Source organism: Anser anser (genome assembly GCF_964211835.1).
Source record: "Anser anser genome assembly, chromosome: 4".
Taxonomy (NCBI): Eukaryota; Metazoa; Chordata; class Aves; order Anseriformes; family Anatidae; genus Anser; species Anser anser.
This window is the reverse complement of record NC_139724.1, coordinates 70,275,318-70,294,682: the sequence shown is the minus strand read 5'-3', so window position 1 is coordinate 70,294,682 and position 19,365 is coordinate 70,275,318. Positions and strand designations below refer to the sequence as shown.

Sequence of the window (19,365 nt, the reverse complement as noted above, 5' to 3'; positions counted from 1 at the left end):
TTACATTAGTTCTGAGCTCACGGTACTGCCTGTATCTGCTGATCATTTTCATTCATCACCCCTTTTCTTCTTTTCTGCTCTATTGTCCTTTTTTCACAAAATGTCCAGTCCTCCTGCTTGCTTATGATATTTTACTACCGTCAATTTAAGACAGCAAAAACTGTGCAAAATTTAACTAGCTTCAATTTTGCCTTTCTTTCCTGAAGCCTTTTGTTATTCCTGTGAATGTAGATTTTCTAACTTCTTCATTTTAACAGAATCCCACTACAGCTTATTTTTTAAGAGAAGGACAGAGATGTGACAAGGGAATTGACAATTTCCATCTCCTCCATTGGGTTGTCCTAGAAATGGTGACTGACATCTGTGTATCATCTCCCTAATGGGGCTACTTGACTGTATTTGCTTCATCTTTTCCCGTTATTCTACCCCTTACACTATGTCTCTTTTCATTTGTCTTGATTAATTCTTTGCATAAACATGGTCTATTTCCCATATTCTAAAACCTGTATGCTACCAGTTCTGATATTCTTTCTGATTCAAATTACCATCTTTGTCTCCATCTCCCCATTTACTATTGACCTGGCTGCATTGCCTTCCCTTTACAAATGGTGCATCTGGAATTGTTCTCTCCAGCAATTGGAGGAGCCTTTTTCAGTGCTCTCAGCTTTTCCTAGTAACTCGTTTTACTCAGAGTCATAAACCAAACTTCACACACAGGCATATTAGTCAAATCAAGGTAACCCCTAAAAATGCAGGGTCTTTTGCCCATGGTCTTGTTGGTCTTCTTATTAATATGAATTTACTATTCTTGGGTTTACTAGCTAGAGAGAGTAACTTGATTACTTTAAGCCACATCTTTTCACTCAGTTATTTACTGGTCATTGTCCAGAAGGGGCCTTGAGAGCTGGATCTGAGTCAGCCCTGATTTAAGCAGGGGGTTCAACAGATGATCGGAGGAAGATGATCCAACCTAAGCTATTCTGTGACTATCACTTGTGCAGTACATCCAGTGTTTTGATATTGAGTATGCTGCTAACAGTCTAAACTGATTAGTTATTGCTTTTTGAGTTGTCCTGGTCTGCCTCAACCTTGATGTCTTTCTAGCTTAAAGAAATAAGCAATGAGAATAAGAGTTGTTATTAATCAGGAGAAAAAAATAGTAGTAGAATTACAGGTGGAAAACAAACAGAACGGTTACAAAATGCAGATGTCCTGATCCAGAAATCCAGACCCTGATAAGCAGCTAATGGAGCCAGGTTATTTTTTTTTTAATTTATTTTTTATTTTTTTTTACTTTGACCATATAGTTCATCAATTGGAGGTAGTCGCACAACACATTTTCGGTGCTGGTCCTGGTGTGAGAAGCTGTGGAAGCGGGGAGCTGTGGTGTTCGGTGCTCTGGCCAGTTCAGGTAGCCACTGGAGGGCGTCCACAGCCACAGAAAAGCGAGCACCGAGTTTGCAGCTGCTCATTTGTAGGCTTTTTTTTTTTCTTTTTTCTTTTTAGATAGAGGGAATTTAGATGCCTAGATCGAATCTCTGCTTTGCTTTCTGCTTTACTCTGTTAAGAATCTGGGATTTTGCAACAATTTGGTGTTTTAGTTTTGTTTTTATTTTATTTTAATTTTAAAATATTTTAATGTTGTCTCAGTAGCCATAAGCCTCACATGCTCTGTAATGGGTTTGTCTTTCTGTTGAGATTTATAGAATTTGTCATCAGTGGTTACTTAAAATAAATGTGATTTCAGTTAAATCTGCTGAATCACAGTTTAAAACATTGTCGTATTACTAATTGGGCTGAAGTCTTTTTAAAAATTGTCCATGTTTTATGAGAAGATCTTGTGGAATTATGTGCGTTCTCTTTTGGTTTACTGAGTTCTTTGTTCCGCTCTGGTGGGGCTTTGAGTTTCCATTTACCTCTGACTCTTCTTTGAAAGGGTTAATGCAGTTGACCAGTTTCCGCTCGTATTATCAGAGATTTTATTGATAATTCAGACTTCATCTGGCTGAGACTGGAACCTTTTCTGTCGCAGACTCCCTTGGTAGGCTCTTCCTACTTTGTTAATGCCAGCTTTTCAGGCTGCTCTTTGTCCCTGGAGAATGCAACTTCCTTTGTCCCCATATTTTCATCTCTCAAGTGAGTCAGTAGAGCTTGCATGGAGATGCACCCTTTTATCTTGTACATACCTTAAGGCAGTATGTTAGGGAAGATGGGAACATTTGCTAAGGAGTCATGGAGTTTGATTTTTTTTTTCTAGTTTTTTTGTTGTTGTTATTGTGCCTTTTTGCTTGAAAAGTTTTCATTTTGGCCAATTGCTTCAAGTTAAGGCTTAATGCCCTCACAAAAAGCTTTACCAGGCTAGGGTAACGCTCCCTTGTAAGCATTTGTACACTGCTACTCCAGACATAGAGACAGCAAATACGTGAGTTCTCAGAAATAAGACAGTCATAGGAATTGTAACTGTGTATGGTAATGAACAAGCTGGTAAGGTTTGGAAGAGATTTCTTCCGTAGTAACTGACAATTCAGCAGTTATTCACCATGTTTTTAACTGCTTGTTGGAAGCAAATGAGACTGGGCTTGAGGAATCTTCGTCTTGGCATGGGAGTTCTTGGACTTAATCACATGTGAAATGGGTTACCTGAAGCCTGGATATGATAATTGATTATTATGCTGGGATTTTGTAACATTTATGACAATATATTTCTCTGTTGTGTATAGTGGACCTGCTAATATGAAGAGTCTATGTATATGATTTTTAAAAAAGAAAATGATTGTGTTGCCAGATTGAGGAGATAAAGCCAGCACAAAGGAGTCTTTCTGCCAGATACGTTTGTTTGCTGAGATGGTATAAAGTTGAAATGGCCAGGGCTAGAGTTTAGAACCCTCAGAAAACACGTCTCGGGCATATTTGGCTTGTTGGATTTTTTCAAATCTCTAAATGAAAAATGGCTGTTAGATGGTGTTACTGATTAGAAACCTGAAACTCCAGCAGTTGCTTTGACAATTTATATTTGGCACAGTACGTCCCCTGGCTTGTAGGATGATCTGGTTCCCGGTGGACTGGTGTTCATGATACAAAATGTTCACCTTTTATTTGTTTTCATAGCTTTTGAGATATGTAGAAGACTGAGCTGTATGGATTCCTCGGGAGGTGTGCTTAGGTGGAAAACTGGGGGCCTGTTCATAGAATGTGGTGGAGAAGCTTGTGATGCTGCTGTCCATGGTGTAGTTGTACAGTAAAGCAGCCTGTGGGGTTTGACTCTGGCATAACCTCTTAGAATGAAACTCATATGTTTTACCTTGTTATTAATGATATTAACTTGTGTCTAACTCTTGTTTTAAACAGTGCAATACCTCTGAGTAATTCGTGTGGATAGGACCCATGCTATAGAATGTTAATAGGTTATTAACATGAAAGCTTTAATTTTTCTCTATAGTTTTATTTTAATAATTTGATGATTTATCAATCTATTTTTCTTGGGATCTTTCATAACACATTAACAGATACTAAAGTATTTTGGTTATGAAGTTTGTAAGCAACACTTTTTTTTGGTAAAACTTTGAATAAAGTTAATCCTGAATGATATGCCATTGGGGACATCTCTATCTAAATACTTGGTAGCTTCTCTCATTTTTGTATTATTACAAATATTTTGTCTTTTTGTCTTCTTACAGCAGTGTAAGACTGGAAACATCTGGCTGAATGGACTTTAGCATCAAAAGAAGCTCTCAACTGTTAACTCGAAAAATTAACTACATAAAAATGAAGCAGGTACCAGAGATCCTTGGAAATACCAATGGGAAAACTCAGAATTGTGAAGTTAATCGTGAGTGTTCTGTCTACTTGGGCAAAGCACAACTTTCTGCCACTCTACAAGAAGGTGTCATGCAAAAATATAATGGCCACGATGCTCTTCCATTCATCCCAGCCGATAAGTTGAAAGATCTAACTTCTCGTGTGTTTAACGGCGAGTCTGGGGCCCAAGATGCCAAGCTGCGTTTTGAACCCCAAGAAATAAAAGGAGTTGGAACACCACCAAACACTACTCCTATCAAGAATGGCTCTCCAGAAATTAAGCTGAAAATCACTAAAACCTACATGAACGGGAAGCCTCTTTTCGAATCTTCCATTTGTGGAGACAATGGTGCAGATGTGTCACAGTCAGAGGAAAATGAACAGAAGCCAGCAAACAAGGAGAGGAGAAGTAGAAAAAGAAGCATAAAATATGACTCCTTACTTGAGCAGGGTCTTGTTGAAGCAGCGTTAGTGTCAAAGACTTCAAGCTCCCCTGAAAAGAAGGTACTTTTTAAAACATTTTTATTTCTTTTGTTAGGTTTGTTTGTTAATCATACTGATACTTCATTTGTTCATATGCCAGTTGTTATTTCAAGTATTTCAATAGGTGCTTCACCTGAACAGGTCACTTTTTTATGATATTCTCAGTCTGCCCCAACTGAAGATAGATGTGTTGTAGTTCTGGTCCGTGCTTTTTGTCTAAACTAGGAGGACCTCCTAATTCTGTTTGCACACAAGTAAAGTAAGTCTTCAGTGCAGATCAGGGCATGTAGTCATATGGGATGAGTGAAAGAGACGCTTCATCCAGCCATGCAGCCAAGACCTAGCCAGGACATGCACCTGAGCAAGGGAGACTGGGAGGCTTCTAAATTTAGGCATAGCCTTTACCTGGTTTTGGCAGTTCAGATGTAGTCCTTACCCTTGCTTGTGATCTGAAAAGAGCTGACTTTGCTTGCTATAACCTAGTGAAGTGTACTGCTTGAAAATGACTAGATACTTCTATTATATCTCATTAACCTCTGTGATCAAGGTCATCTGCTCTTTTGTTTATTTTATACATAGGCAGAAGTGGAAATTTCACTTTTTTTTTTTTTTAAATCCACGTTACCATATTGAATATGAGTGCTCTTAGAGCTTTTCCCTCTTTGTTTAGTTCTTGTTGCTAGACTCCATTTAAAGGAAGGTAGCTTAAACTCGTTTTGTCTCAGAGAAAGAAACCTACATAGCAGGGATATTTTTGTGGATTACTTGCTGATAAACATAATATACATGATAGTGTTGTATAACAATGGTGGTTAATGTTGATGAATGCTTTGGCTGGTGAACAGGTCCAGTTTTTACATGCTTTAAATGCAAAACGAATGTTAGTTTTCTTTGTCATCTGCAGTTTTGCTAATAAATGTTGATTCTTACTCTCTAAAGGTTACACATGCAGAGAAGAACCACACACTGCTGCTGTATTAATGATTATTGCTTACCCTCATTTTCATTAAAACCACTTAATAAATGAGTTTACAAATACATGTAAACACTCTAAGTATTGAGAACATTATTTATGATTTCAATATATTATTCCTTGAGTGATCAATATTAGTATTTTCAGGATTTTTTGAAAGAGTTTGTTTTCTTTAATTTATTAAAGAGAATGTGTTAACACTAATTGGTTCAGATTTTTCCAAATTGTTCCTCAGAGGTAAAAAGTATGGGTACGGTCAGTAGTTGGAATAATTCTTTGTCCTGTTCGTTGTTAATGAGCGAGGGCAAATTGGAAGAAAAGGTGGTATATTTATTAGCATTAACAATTCTAGCATATATGTTTGGCTTTATTTATTAAAGAGAAGGCAGTATTTAGTATGCCCATCTCTATAATTTATTCTGATACCTTTCACATTGGTTGCCAATTGAGGCTGGCATTTAATTTTTTGTGATGAGCGCTTCATTTAAGATTGGTCTGGGTTCTTTCAGTTGTTCTATGGCCAGGAATTGTCAGGGGAAAAAAAAAGCCTGAATGCTGTTTCCCACAACACTTGGGACTTGATGGCTGGAGAGTGGTGCCAAAACAGCCCGGCCACCTGCTTGATCTCAGGCTTTGCAATATTATAACCTTGGTCTTTTTGGAGCACTTGGAGCAGAGGGGTCAAGCCTCTGGTTTTGCTGGTTTGTTTGTTTGTTTGTTTCTTGCGTGGTGCACTTTAAAGCACAAAGGGCAAATGGAAAAACATTTGAAGATCACATGATGTTGTTTTGTGATAAAACTCTTTAATTGTAAAAAGTCCAGGGCTTTCCTTTCTCTTACAGGGAGGGTTTGCAATTGAGCGGGTTTAAAGGAAGAAAAACCAAGCTAGGGAGCATGCGGAAGGAGATTTTTCTAATTTGTTCACATGTAGACTAGCAGTATGCAGGTGTTCTCTGTGATCACAGCTGTAATACCTCAGATATCAGTGTTCTTGTTTCAAGCCCCTGCTCTGTGTTATTTCATTGCCGGCATCCCAAGGCTTAATGTTAGTGCATTGTACCGCGGTTTTGTGTAGTTGATTGTGGCCGCAAAGAGGAAGTTAGAAAAATATCCTTGGAGTAAAAGCTGATTAATTTTGTTCTTAGATAGTTGTTTACCGTAGGTTACAAGTTAATGTAGAACCTGATTGTCTGGTTTGGGTTCTGGGCTGCTTTTCTCTCTCTGTTTCTTCTTGTCCGAGCTCTTACTCTTCTATTCAGCAAAAATTGCCACGGTTCAAATACTGCCTTTTGTGCAAGGTAATTATATCTCTGTTTGATGGACATACCAGATTGCTATCTTGCTGAGGTGAGAAGCGTATCGTTTAACAAATGTTCCACTGCTCTGTTGTTGGGTTTTCTTGTTCGGACATTTTTCATTAACATAAAGGAAGGTTGTCCAAAACTTTATCTGCAAGCAGGTCTGCAGTTGGGAATAAATGTGATCTCCCCAGCTCTGACGTGATTTAGGTTTCTGTTGACACCACGGCTTTTTCCAGGCCTCTGAGGAACAGCTGTGTTGCTTTCACTTTCCCAGTTTGAAGGAGAGGAAGTAGTACAAATCATGGCAAATCCCTCCCTGCACTGCATTTCACCCACTTCCCTCCGCCTCCAGTACCTCTCCATCGGAGGAGTTTGCTTTAAAGGAAATAGACTGAGTACATAAATCTGCAGCTCTCATGCTGGTGGTCCCAAATAAGAAGAGCTCGGTGTGTGTTGCAGACACATTTGAGCTTGTTCTGCACAAGCCAGTTTGGGCCTAGAAGTAGCAGTTTGCCCTTTTGGCATAGCCTCCTGGCGTGGCTTCCTAGCATGGGTGCAGTAGCTCCAAAAAGCAGCAGTGCTGTGTCCGTAACAAACCTGGAAGGTCCACGAGCCTCTGTACTTGCTAGCATGGGGATTCCAGCTGTGTAAGATGTACGTGATCCAAAAGCTGTACCTTCCACTTAGCTTTCTGTCCAGTTTTCTTGCGGCCCTCTTGGAGTGTTGTACCAGAAACTTGGCAGCTTCTTGCTCTTCCTACTTGACAGAGTCTGTAGTGACTTTGCAGCAGCTACCTGGGGACAATTGCAAGTTACTGGAGAAATTTCACTAGTCTGCGTCGTGTGTTTGTGTTGCCATTTCATCTTCACAGAGAAAAACTGTTCTGGCCAACTCCAATATATCTGATGACTACATAACCTTATAGGACCTTTCCCAGTGAATGGCAAAGATTTAGAATCCGAGTAAAGGTAGAACAGAAGTATTCTGAGGATTGATTATCTGGTGTTTTTCATTTTTCTGTGCTAGATACTGAGAGGTACGGACCACTGAAGGTGCTGATGTTGCTCTGCCCACTGCTTGCAGCTACTCAGTAGAGCCAGGCAGAAACCCCCAAGTTCCCTCTGTTAGACTGGAGAGCTGCACTCATCAAACACTGATTATCCTGTTTATAGCTGCGAGGAGTGGAGAAAACGGACGTGTCAGAGGTGACCTGTTCTGTTTTAATTACCGAAAAAGGAAGAAGAAAAAAAGAAGTTAAATAGATCTTTTTGAGGAGGAAGACTTAATTTATTGTTTTTCAGCATCGGTTATTAGGAATTCCTGGTTGAGTATGATTACATAACTTGCTGTGAAACGTGCAGCTAAACTGCCACAGGAGCCAGGATGTGCAGTTGCAGGGTAAAATGATATCTTGGACTTGATAACTTTTTTTAATAGGCTGTTGTTGAGGTATCAGAGCCTGTCTTCAGGCAAGTGATAAGACAGGCTTCCTGGCTGCTGTCACTAGAAACCCAGCGGAGTGGGAGTCACCTTAAAATCTCTTCTGGTGATCCCTTCAGGAGCAAGAGAAATGACTGCTTATCTCTTCTTTTGAAGGGTTCCCGAGCTACAGTTATGCTTTAGCCCTTAGTAAAGGATTATGTTGAGCTATGCCTTGAAAATTTGTTTGTTCTAAGCAGTTCGCAACATGCAGCAGTAATTGTTACTTTGGAATTTCAAATCATTCATTCTTAATGTCTCACAGGAAAAGTATTTTAAAGAAATACTTGAAAGCTAAGTAGCACCAAAAGCGTATAGCATCAAGAGTATACTTGTTTTGGGAGAGATTAAACGCTACGGAGAGTCTCAGAGTGGATACAAAATTAATTGCAGAAAGCTGAAGTCTTTTTTTCAAGGCTCTCTGTACCAGGCTTCTGGTTCTTGTATGTATAGTGTCCAAAAGAAGTATGCTTTCTGCTTAAAGCTGTTGTCTCAATAAATATTTTGTATATTTGAGTAGAAAAAAATGTGAATGTTTTTTCCCCTCTATTCATAAACACATTGGTGAACGAATCCAAATCAAATATGAAGTACCTTGGCGTGATGATAGAAATGATGCATACAAATAGCTGTAACAAGTCAGATCCAATACCCATCTGATTCGGCACCTCTGCTCAGGCAGGTGAGGGTCAGCAGAGGCTGCACAAGGGAGGGTATAGGCATGGCAAAGCACGGAGCGGTGCTTTCTTTGGACACACTCAGCCTCCAGCAGTTTGTGACTCAGAGGTTTCTAGAGATTGTGGCGATGGCTTTGAATTTAATAGCTGTGGATGGTTGAATTCGTGGAAGAAAAGCTCAGCTTCTTTTTGAGCCAGTATGAACTTCTTGCATGCATGCCATCCTGTAACGGAGCAAGTTATATATGATGTTAAGGACCAGTTCTTTTTCCTTTTTGGTTTGCCACCTATTTCTCTTGATGATATTTCTCGTAATACTAGAAGAAGGGATCGTGAACAAACATCTCTTTTACTAATAGCTTTATAGATTTCTTACAAACGTGGTCATTTTTTCTTTCAGCTTGGAGAGTCCTAGTCCATTTTTCTACATAGAGAAGCTAATCCAGAATGTTACTTCTTGTTATCATCCTTCTTCTGAACTTTGATGCCCTTTGGGTTCCGTCTCCTTTTTTGAGAATGAAGGGCCAGAACAGTACAAGACATTCAAGATAAGTTGTCTTGTGGATGTATACAGTGGCATGACAATTCCTCTATATATTCTGTTACATTATAAATAATGTTATATTTAAGTAAAAAACAAACAAAAAAAACACATCTGGTTGATTCTTGACTGCTTCTGTGTACTGAGCCTGTTTTCTGTAGAATGTCTTGAAAGCATGGTGGCAGAAAGAGGATTTGTCACAGAAGTACCTGAAAATCCTTGACTCGGGTCTTCCATATATCTAGAAATACTCTAATAAATTTGTGATTCCTAGACCCCAGATCAGATATATGCATTCCGCTCCCACCCATGTGTTACAGAGGGTAGTAAAACACAGGTATGGGTTTTCTAAAGTCTTTATAGAGCCAGCTTGATCAAGATGGTTCTGATTCCTAGAGTTTTCCATTCAGTGTCCAGTGACAGTGACCCTGAGCAATGGGAATATGCTGCTTCCAAGCCTGGGCTGCTAGCATGAAGGTTAGCTGTGAAGCAGGGCCCTCAGATTAATTTTTTTTCAGTGAAATACATGATTGCTTCTTGTGGTGGTTTCATCCTGCTGGACAGCTGAACTCCAACACAACCAGCAGGGGGAGGGATATGATGAAAAGAAAAAGGCTTCTGGCTTGAGATAAGGATAATTTCATTGAAGGGAAAATGAGAGGAAAAAAAAAAAACAAGCAAAGACCATGGGGAAGCAAAGAGAGAGAAAACAGTTACTCCCTGCTTCCCATCAGCAAGCGATGTTTGGCCGCATCTTGGGAAGCAGGGCCCCAATATGTGTAGCAGCTGTTCAGGAGCAAGCATCATCTAATTTAAATGCTGATTTCTGAAACGTGGATCTTTTCCAGCTGCAACCTCTGCCCCTTATTCCCTATCATTGGAGTCACAGTCAGGTCCTACATAGTTCGTTACACTTGCATCATCTGATCGTTGTTACATCCAACATACAGCTGTGTGTACATACTCACCATGACTGTTCCCTGTCCCTTAGCCCATACACAGATACTGTCTTCCTGTTCTGTGGGCATCTCCCAAAACGTCCATAAGAACCAGCAGTGACTTAGGCCTCAGGACAGGAGAAGCAGCCCATTGGCTTGCTGGCTGCCAGCACCAGCTTGGCTGGAGTCATTGCTGCGCTCACCCAGCTCCTTGTGAAGTCGACCTGTCATTGGCTCTGCAGTGTCTGCCTACAACAAGTAACTCAGGTTACAGATTAGTTTCTCCCAGGGTTGAATCTCCTTGTGGCATACACACGATATCCCCGTCCTTTTGCATGACCCACCAAACGTACCCAGGTCCCTTGGGCGTGAGCGGGTTTGCTGTTTCCCAAGGCAGGAACAACCCACACTTCCCTATGTGCACTACGGGGACTTTAGCTCCTCCTGCAGTGTGTAGGGGGTTGTTTCAGCAGAAACAGGATGGTTGTCAGATCCTCTGGTGTTAACTAGCCATGTGGCTTCTGCTAAATTTGCACCCCTGTATTTCCGTGCCCCAGCACCCAATACGCCTAGCATAGTCTTTCAGTCCACTGTATCTCTCAGTCTTTCCAGAGACTTGCAGGTGACAGGGGATGTGATGCACCCAGTCAGTGCTGTCCCTCTTGGCCCAGGTTATGAGGTTATTTGGGAAGTGACTCCTATTGTCTGATTCTGCTCTCTCTGGGGTACCACAATGCCAGAAATTGCCTTTCTGGGCCCAAGATGGTGTGTGGGGAAATGGCATGGTTCATCAGGTATGTTTCCAGCCACTTGGTAGTTGCTTTCACCACAGCGAGTACATGATGCTTGCCCTGGTGGTTTGTGGTAACAATCCAATGGAGTTGATTTGCCAGAGCTCACCGTATCAAAATCCTGGGCCCCTACTCCAGGCTTTGCCCTCATGGCTCACTTGATCACAGCACAGGTTTCACACTCATGGGAGACCCGTGTGATGGTCTCAGTGGTCAGGTCCACCCCTTGATCGTGAGCCCACCTGTATGTGGCATTTCTCCCCAGATGTCTCAATGTTTCATGGCCCATCAAGCTACAACCACCTCACCCTTATGTTCCCAGACCAGTCCACCTGAGCCACTTCAATTTTTGAAGCCTGTGATTCTGATGTTCTTCAGTGGTGTGATTCTTGGGTGTGAGTGCCTACATGCGGTACTTTTACAACCATGTTTTCCACTCTGGTGGTGATGTCTGGCCATGGTGCAGCAGCCCAGGTGGGTTTACCTCTGTGCTGTAAAGATAGAGTACTGGCCACTCTTCTTTCAGCAACGTTTAGGGCCAGTTTTATGGCTTTCACCTCTGCAAACAGACTTGCCTTGCCTTCCCCTTCAGTGGCTCCCACGGCTCATCAAGTGGGACTCCTCGCAGCAGCTTTCGATGGTTGCCTTCAACACGACAGGACCCATCGATGAACAGAACATAATGCTTTTCTTCTTCTGATAATTCATTATATGGTGGTGCCTCATGGGCATGGGTTACCTCCTCAGGTGATACTCCAAGATCTTTGCCTGCCAGCCAGTCTGTGATCTCTTCTAGGATTCCTGGGTGGTTGGGTTCCCCATTTGAGCCTTTTTTGTAATTAACGTTACCCACTTCTTCCATGCAGTGTTGGTTCCATGGTGTGTAGAGGGGATTCTCCCTTTGAACATCCGCTGTAGCACAGGTAGCTGTGGTGCCACGAGGAGCTGTGCTTCTGTGCCACCAACTTCTGATGCAGCCCACCCCACTCGTGCTGCTAGTATCTCTTTTTCATTTAGGGTGTAGTGGGCTTCTGATCCTTCATACCCGGCCCCAGAACCCCAGAGGCTGACCTCAAGTTTCTCCTGGGGTTTTCTGCCAGAGGCTCCAGGTGAGGTCCCCAGCTGCTGTGTAAAACCCATTTTGCAGAGCTGGTCCTACACAGACAGGCCCAAGGGCTACCGCACAAATTAATTCTTATTGAATCTGTTCAAAGGCCTGTTGTTGCTCAGGACCCCACTCAAGACATTTCCTCTTTTGAGTCCCCCGATGGAGGGGACTGCCAAGCTGACTGTAGCCTGGAACATGCATTCTCCAGAACCCCGCAGCCTGGGAAAGCTTGTGTTTCTTTCTTGTTAGTTAGTGGGGACATAGCTGTTACCTTAATGATAATATCCTTAGGGATATGGCGATGTCCATCCTGCCTCCAGTTCTTATTCCCAAGAACTGGATCTCTCATGCAGGTCCTTTGAGCTTGGTTTGCTGTATAACAAAACCAGCGTTCAGAAGAATTTGGAGTACCGGTGCACCATTGTGGTGGCAGTTGGCACCTGCTGTTCTTCAACCCTCAGCAACCCACAACAGAAGGGTCTTCTGAGAGGCCAGGCAGGGTAGACCGCTGCGTAATCTTCTCTGTACTGAAGGCAGCTGTGCCAAAAGCCCGCTGGTGCCCTTTTGGATGCTTGAAATACCTTCTCCTGAGGTAGTCTGTGCTGAGGAGTCATGGAGCCTCTGGGACAGTCCCAGTGGGGTGCTTTTGCCACTCATTCCCAGTTAGGCTTCCCTTGGCCTCCAGTACAGTTAGCTGTTGGGATCCCCGTCACTCCAGGAGTACAGATGGGTTCTGCCCCTTGGTGGCTTGATGGCATTAGGGTACACCGTGTGCCAGTGTCCACCAGAGCCTTGTGCTCCTACAAGTCCAATGTCCCACGCCATCAGATCCACACTGTCTAGTAAATCCGGTTGACCCTTTCCTCCAGCTGGCTGGAGGCAGGGTCCCGCTCTTGCAAATGTGAAGCAGAAGTCCCTTCATTATGGTCAGAAGGAGTATCAGCCCTTCTACTCCATCTGGGGGACTGCCCAACATTGACTTGAGCAGTAACCTTTCTAGGACACCCCCTCTTGGCTGCTGTATTTCCTTGCAGTTCACCTAGGCTCACCGTCCCGCTTCCTCATGTCTTCCCTGTGGTTCACACCCGACAGGACTGTCTACTGCTAGTGCCTCACGTCTAGTACTCGTGCCTCTCTCCCAGTCCCTGTGTCAATGCCCCTTTCCCTGGAGGGATCCCAGCTGCTTGGCGCCCTTGCCTCTAATTCCTGGCTACCAGCCTGGTTTCCCAGCATCGGAGCAGCTGGGTGATGATGTGCTCACCTGGGAGACGGCTGAAATCCTTCCGTATATCTCACAACACACCCAGGTTTAGGGATTGGATGGTTTCTGACTCATTTATGATCTGTTTCTTTGTCCTCCTGTTTGTGTGATGGCTCTGCTCTTGAGCCACCCGCCTCTTCCTCTTCTCCCTCCCAGAATTTCGGAGGAGCTCCTTCCTACCTTACCAGCGGAGCTGACTACCTTTCCATCGTTTCATCTTGACGGTAGGGTGACTGACGCTATCGATGTTTGTCTCTTCAACCTCCAGCATCTGATTTCCAGAGGAGAAAAAAGAGAGCGTAGTTGTTAATATTCTACAAGAGATGGTTCCCGAAGTACAGAGATGATAGCAATGCAGGGCCCAAATCCCAGATTAGGCTCAAGGCCAGTGCTTTACAGCACAGTGAGCTGAAAAAAACCAAGCACAGCCTTTAATGAGCTCTCAGGTCTGATATATAGCAGAAGAGAGAACATGGCACAGATCACGCAAAACAGGATCACACAGAACAATGCTAAGAGCAAACCAGCCAACACTGCAACCAGCAGCTGTTAAACAAATATGGTAATTGTAAGGTCCCTCTAAAACGCTCTGGTCGAATCTGTTGTTATCGCAACCCTTCTCAACCCTTTGTTGGGCACCAAAAAGGACTGTGGTGTTTTCACCCAGCTGGGCAGCTGAACTCCACCACAACCACTCCCTCACGCCCCCTTCCTCGAAAGACAGCAGTTACTCCTTGCTTCCCATCAGCGAGCGATGTTCGGCCACATCTTGGGAAGCACGGCCTCGATACGCAAAGCAGCTGTTCCAGAGGACAGAGGTTTTCATAACAGCCCTCCTTCTCCTTCCCCTTCCTCAGCTTTTATTGCTGAGCATTCCAGCACGTGCATGGCCTATCTACCCCTTTTCCTTATCCACCCAGCCCAAAGGACTGGTCCAGGACAACACGAGCACTGAAGATGCTGGGTTCAGCTTTTAAGTTTCTTGCATCTCCAAGCTACAAGGCTCCTTTAAACGACCCTCGAGAGCTGGCAGATGTAAAGGAATCTAACTGATTCAGAGAAGGCTGCCAGTTGTCACGTTATTTTGTACTCATCATCCATTTGTGCGTTCCAGGAATTGTTTTTGTTTTATTTAGGTCTTTGGACGCTGGTGTGGAAATGGTAGAGCAGGCAAAGTGGTGGATTAGTTCTTCCCGTTCCACCTCAACGGCTGATGGTGTACCATAACGTAGTTGAGAAGTTAATGACTTTTTTGTTTCTTTTTTTTTTTTTTTTTCCTGATAATTTCCTTATTTTCAGTCATTGCACTGGTGGTGTCATGATTGAAGTGAACACTGTCATCTCATCTCCACACGTGCATTGGCAGTTACTGGCTGGAGCGGCGAGGAATTTGGTTATTTCATTGCTTTTGTCCAAGCTACAGTGAAGCCTCTCTGTTGTTCTGCTCAGTTTTCTGCTTAAGCAAAATAATGCATGTCTAAGTTTCGCATTTAGCTGAGAGTCAGATCTTCACTTCATGGCTGTGCTACTTGGACGGATTTACAGAGGGATTTTTGGGAAACTTTAGTGATCTGTCCCAGATGTCGTTTCTGGCCCTCAGAGCCCCCTTTTGTCAAGAAAGAAAGATGCTTTGTAGTAACTTTTACACAAAGTAACCAAAGCAAAATATTTTTATCTGTCGAGTAACACTGGTGTCAGCCGCCTTTACAAGTTTCCTCGTTCTGGAGTAGATTTCATGTAGGGCACGTGAACCTTAAGACCTCTGAAGTTCTTTGTTCGCGGACGCTAATTGTCGGTTTGCCCATTGCCATTGTTTAGTTATCCTGTTGTAAATAAATAGGCCCAGCCAGTCTAACGTTTATATAACTGCTTTTAGGGAAAACTTAATGGAATTGTTTCCTCGGGCATCATAAAATGGACAGCAGCTAAAAATGTAACTTGTCAATAGTAAGGAATGAATTCTTCTCTCACAAAGAGAGTTTGTAAAATGCTTCATTTTAGAAGCCCAGTATGAGAGGGAAAACTGGATCTTGCCCAGACGGTTGTTAATCAAGCCCTGCTGCACTTGGGTGAAGAAGGGAAGCGAATCTGTGGCCTCAAAGTACCTAATGATAGAAACACTTGAGATATGTATATATATTTGTACGTAAATGTAAACTCGAATGTATGTTGAGGATGCTTGCAAAGAAGCAAAATAATTTTGAATCTTAGATCTTATAGAATTGACAGCACTTTGGACACGTGCTTGATGATGTTTTACTGTGATGACCAACCTTATTCGTATGGGATTGGGGTATTCCTTGTTGGGGTTTCCCAGGTGTTCTGCATGTCTTTTATACTGAAAATAAGGCATGTTTCAGGAATTTGCTTCAGCATTGCCAAATCAAGGTAATTGATACTCTTTCTTGCATTTCATCTCCAGAACAGGAGGACCTACTAGTTACGTGTAACAGCACAAAGGAAGTTGCTTGCCTGGAAACCTCCTGTGCCTGCTTTTATGTATGGGGATTCAATTTAAAGACCTACTCAAAAAGCAAAGTGGTATTTGGACCATATCAAATTATAAGTTAACTAACAGAGGACCTTCATGCCAAATCAGCATTTATTTTATTTAAGCCTAGACTTCAGAAGCGCTCTTGTTGCAAAAAATAATTGTAGAGATTAAGTATCTGCCTTCACTGGAAAACAATGTTCTGGAAATGTAGTTGGCAGTTGGCAGTATTGTCTGGGCTTGGTTTTTTCTACCAAGAGTCTCAGGGTTCAGAACATCCACCTGTGCTCCCGTGGATGTTTGTGAGCTACCAAGGGGAGGATATCTGCTCAGAAAGTGCTGTGGGAAAACTCTTACCTACTGAACCCTATGAGGGTGTAGGAGGGTGCTAAGGATAAGGCCCTGGTTCAGATTCTCATCTGAACCATATGTGAAACCATTGTACATGCAGATAAAAAACACATATGGATGTGGCATTCTGAAAACCTCTAGGTATACTGAGATGATTCAGCTTTCGTCCTGTTGTCCTATGTGACATCTTTATGGAAATTCTGCAGAAATAACTGGTTCCTGTGCTAAACTTCCTCCCAGCTCTGCAGTCATGCTTTTCCAGACTTGTGTAGCATCTTCTGTCCACACTGTGTCATATACTGAGATACAACATTTAAACTTCAGAGCATGATCAGAGGCCAGAGAAGTGGGATGTAGGCAGAAGTCTTTTTGTAACACTCTCTATGAAAGGTTTCATTCATTCTGAACAAGCATCATGTAATTTAAATACTGATTTCTGAAACATGGAACCTTTCAATGGGAAGCCAGTAACTTATGATTTAAGAGGTCATCTAAATGTAAATGCAGAAATTCAGCAGAGCTGCTGCATGAAACTGCCCTCCACGTTTGCAGAACGATTGAGGATTGGGAAGTGTTCCAGAACTTGCGTCTCACTGCATCTATCTGTGAATGATTGAATCTGTTTCTCTTCAACTCTTCACTCCAAAAAAAAAAAAAGGGTTGTATCCTAGTTAGTAAGATACCGTGTTAAGATTGTTTTTAAAATACTTGCTCATGTAGTGTTTGTGTAAAGGGAGATTGCTGATTTGGATAGACAGATTGGTTTTTAAATGTAAAAGCATCTAAAAAACATCTCATCTGCTTGAGACTTGATAATGAGGGAACCAAAGCCAGAGAAAAATAATTGAAATGTAACCAGAAGTTTAGTGGTTGATTTGAAATACAAATTTGAGCTTTTATGGTATTTTAAAATCCATGATCTACATTATTAATTCCTGTCTAAACTTAAATGGATTTTTATTGTCTTCTGCTTTCCTATCATCCTGGAGGGGAGCGCCCTGTGTGGTGAAAGGCAAGGTGCTGTCCATGAGCTGCTTTAGATGAATTTGTGAAAAGAAATGGAGGAAACAAATCTACTGTCACTAAACCGGTATTTGATTTTGAAGAGCCTCAACCATCACAGAGAAGTTTTTAGGGGATCTGCAGGTAGAGCAGTGATTTCTTTCATCCTTGTTTGTCTTCTTATTTAATAGCTTCACCAGCTGAGCGCATGGAATAAAGATAAGTAAGTCCTGGTTATGCCAGAAAGAACCAAATATAGTGTCTTCGTCAAAAGTAATTCTTCACAGTGTCATGATTTTGATCCCCCTTTTTCAGGTGCTTAGTAATGGAAAAAAAGATAAGTTGAAGATAATTGTTCTAGAAATTGAACATGGCAGGGTTTAGTTAAATCTCTGGGTTAGTATAAAACAATTAATCATGTGAAAAACTAACAAAACAACTCCCAGTATAGCTTGTCCAGCTTCTTGTTCTGATCTGAGCTTTTGATGTCCTCTTCCCCCTCGGTCTTTACCTTACCACACAATACAATGCATATTTTGCGAGGGTGTTGCAGGTGTTCAGAGCAAGATACCGTTTGGAGAGGTGTAGATTGAGGGATTTGCACTGATTTTAGTCAAATACAAGTTTTGGTTTTGAGGTGATTTGATTTCATGAGATTTTTGCCCTCAGTCACAGTATGAGAAGAAGCCATTCCTCTGTCCCAAATGAGAGGAAACAACGCATTAGGAGAGGAGCGTCCCTCCATTCCTTTGCCTGAAGATTGATCAGCAATTTGTTTTTTGTCAAATTACATTCTTGATCTTTTCAGGAAGCAATAGTTTTCCTAAAGATGTAATTGTGATGGTTGTTTTCTAAGGAAGAGAAGTTTGGAATCTTTGTCCTTTAACATAAATTCTTTGTCTTTTGTTTGTTTATAGTGTGCTTAGTCATTGGTGAGTAAGTGACAGAGCAAACTTACCAAAAGAGTTTTTTCTGCTCTGTTGCTCCCTGCTCTCCAGGCAAGCTCCCAGCTCTCCTGAACCTCTCAAAGGAATGGAGTTTGTCCTACAGCCAGTTCCTTAGTTCACCATCTTTCCTGATAGAGAGGCAAGAGAAGACAAAACATTTTTACTTCTATTTTTATTACACAAGTCCATGATAGAAATGGGAGTATTAGTGAATGAAACACAGCACAAGTAGATAGCAGGACCAGAAAAACACGTGGTCTTGGTCAGCAAGCAATGTCTTTTTCATAATGAAGAGACAGGTGTGACTATCTATGTTTGTGTGTTTTAATTTTGATTCAAAGTACATTTTAACTGCATATATTGTGTTTCAGAACCTTGATTATTTTGTTCTAGTTTCTTTGTAATGCTAGTAATTTTTTATTCTCGAGTGCAGGTTGGCCTTCAGCAGTCTGAATATTTGTAGCATAGCCTATTATAGTGCAGGCTAGGAGAAATTATTTGATACAGAATTATAAACTGATATTACTTTGATACAAACTGCTTTGAAAATGAAGACAGAAGGGAAGATATCTTCAAGTTGTTCTGTATGTGCTTCCCCGTTATGTTATAGAAGAGAACATTTCTTCATCTGTCTGAATTGTTCTCTTTTTTGTTTTTCTTATCCAATATTAGATTCTCCACCAGTTTTTAAGTGTTCTTTGTCTAATCCCCTTTTGACAATTTATAGTGGGACGAAGTTTTTCATGATTTCTGAAGCTTTCTAAGTTTGTTTAGTAAAATGCTATTTTTTGATGCTTCATGTAATTTGTAGTAAGTTTGAGGGGTTATAATTCTTTGCACGTGCATGCACATGTACACAGAATAGATAATTATTATGTTGGTATCACTGCTCTTTACCACTGATCATTTTAATGCAGATAATTTATCTCAGTCTGACATCACCGAGTATGCCTTGTAAGTGGTTTCAAAAAAAAGAGTACATTTGTACTTTGCCAACTTAAAACTGATCACAGTGTTTTCGTAACATAGTCTACAAGCAACTATAAAGCTCTGTATTCAGTAAAGTGCTCTTCTTAAATGCATTACTCTCAGTAGTTGTTCAAAAATAATTTTAAACTTTGAAATTACCCATCACACACAATATGTTTGTCTCCTCATATTAGTCAGACCAGAATCAAGTGAAAACTGGAAGAATTCTTCCGATGAGCTGTAGGCAAAGTTAAT

General features: G+C 41.7%; 1 protein-coding gene across 6 annotated transcripts in view; it reads left to right on the top strand.

Annotated features, from left to right (window-relative positions):
- The window catches only part of NSD2 (nuclear receptor binding SET domain protein 2), an 81,490-nt gene that overhangs the window by 10,845 nt on the left and 51,280 nt on the right, over positions 1–19,365 (top strand). For all 6 annotated transcript variants that reach the window (XM_083835224.1, XM_083835228.1, XM_083835226.1 and 3 more), the window contains one exon: positions 3,678–4,302. In XM_083835224.1, the coding sequence (XP_083691350.1) occupies positions 3,706–4,302 (597 nt within the window). In that variant the 5' untranslated portion in view covers positions 3,678–3,705. The remainder of the gene's footprint in view (positions 1–3,677; positions 4,303–19,365) is intronic.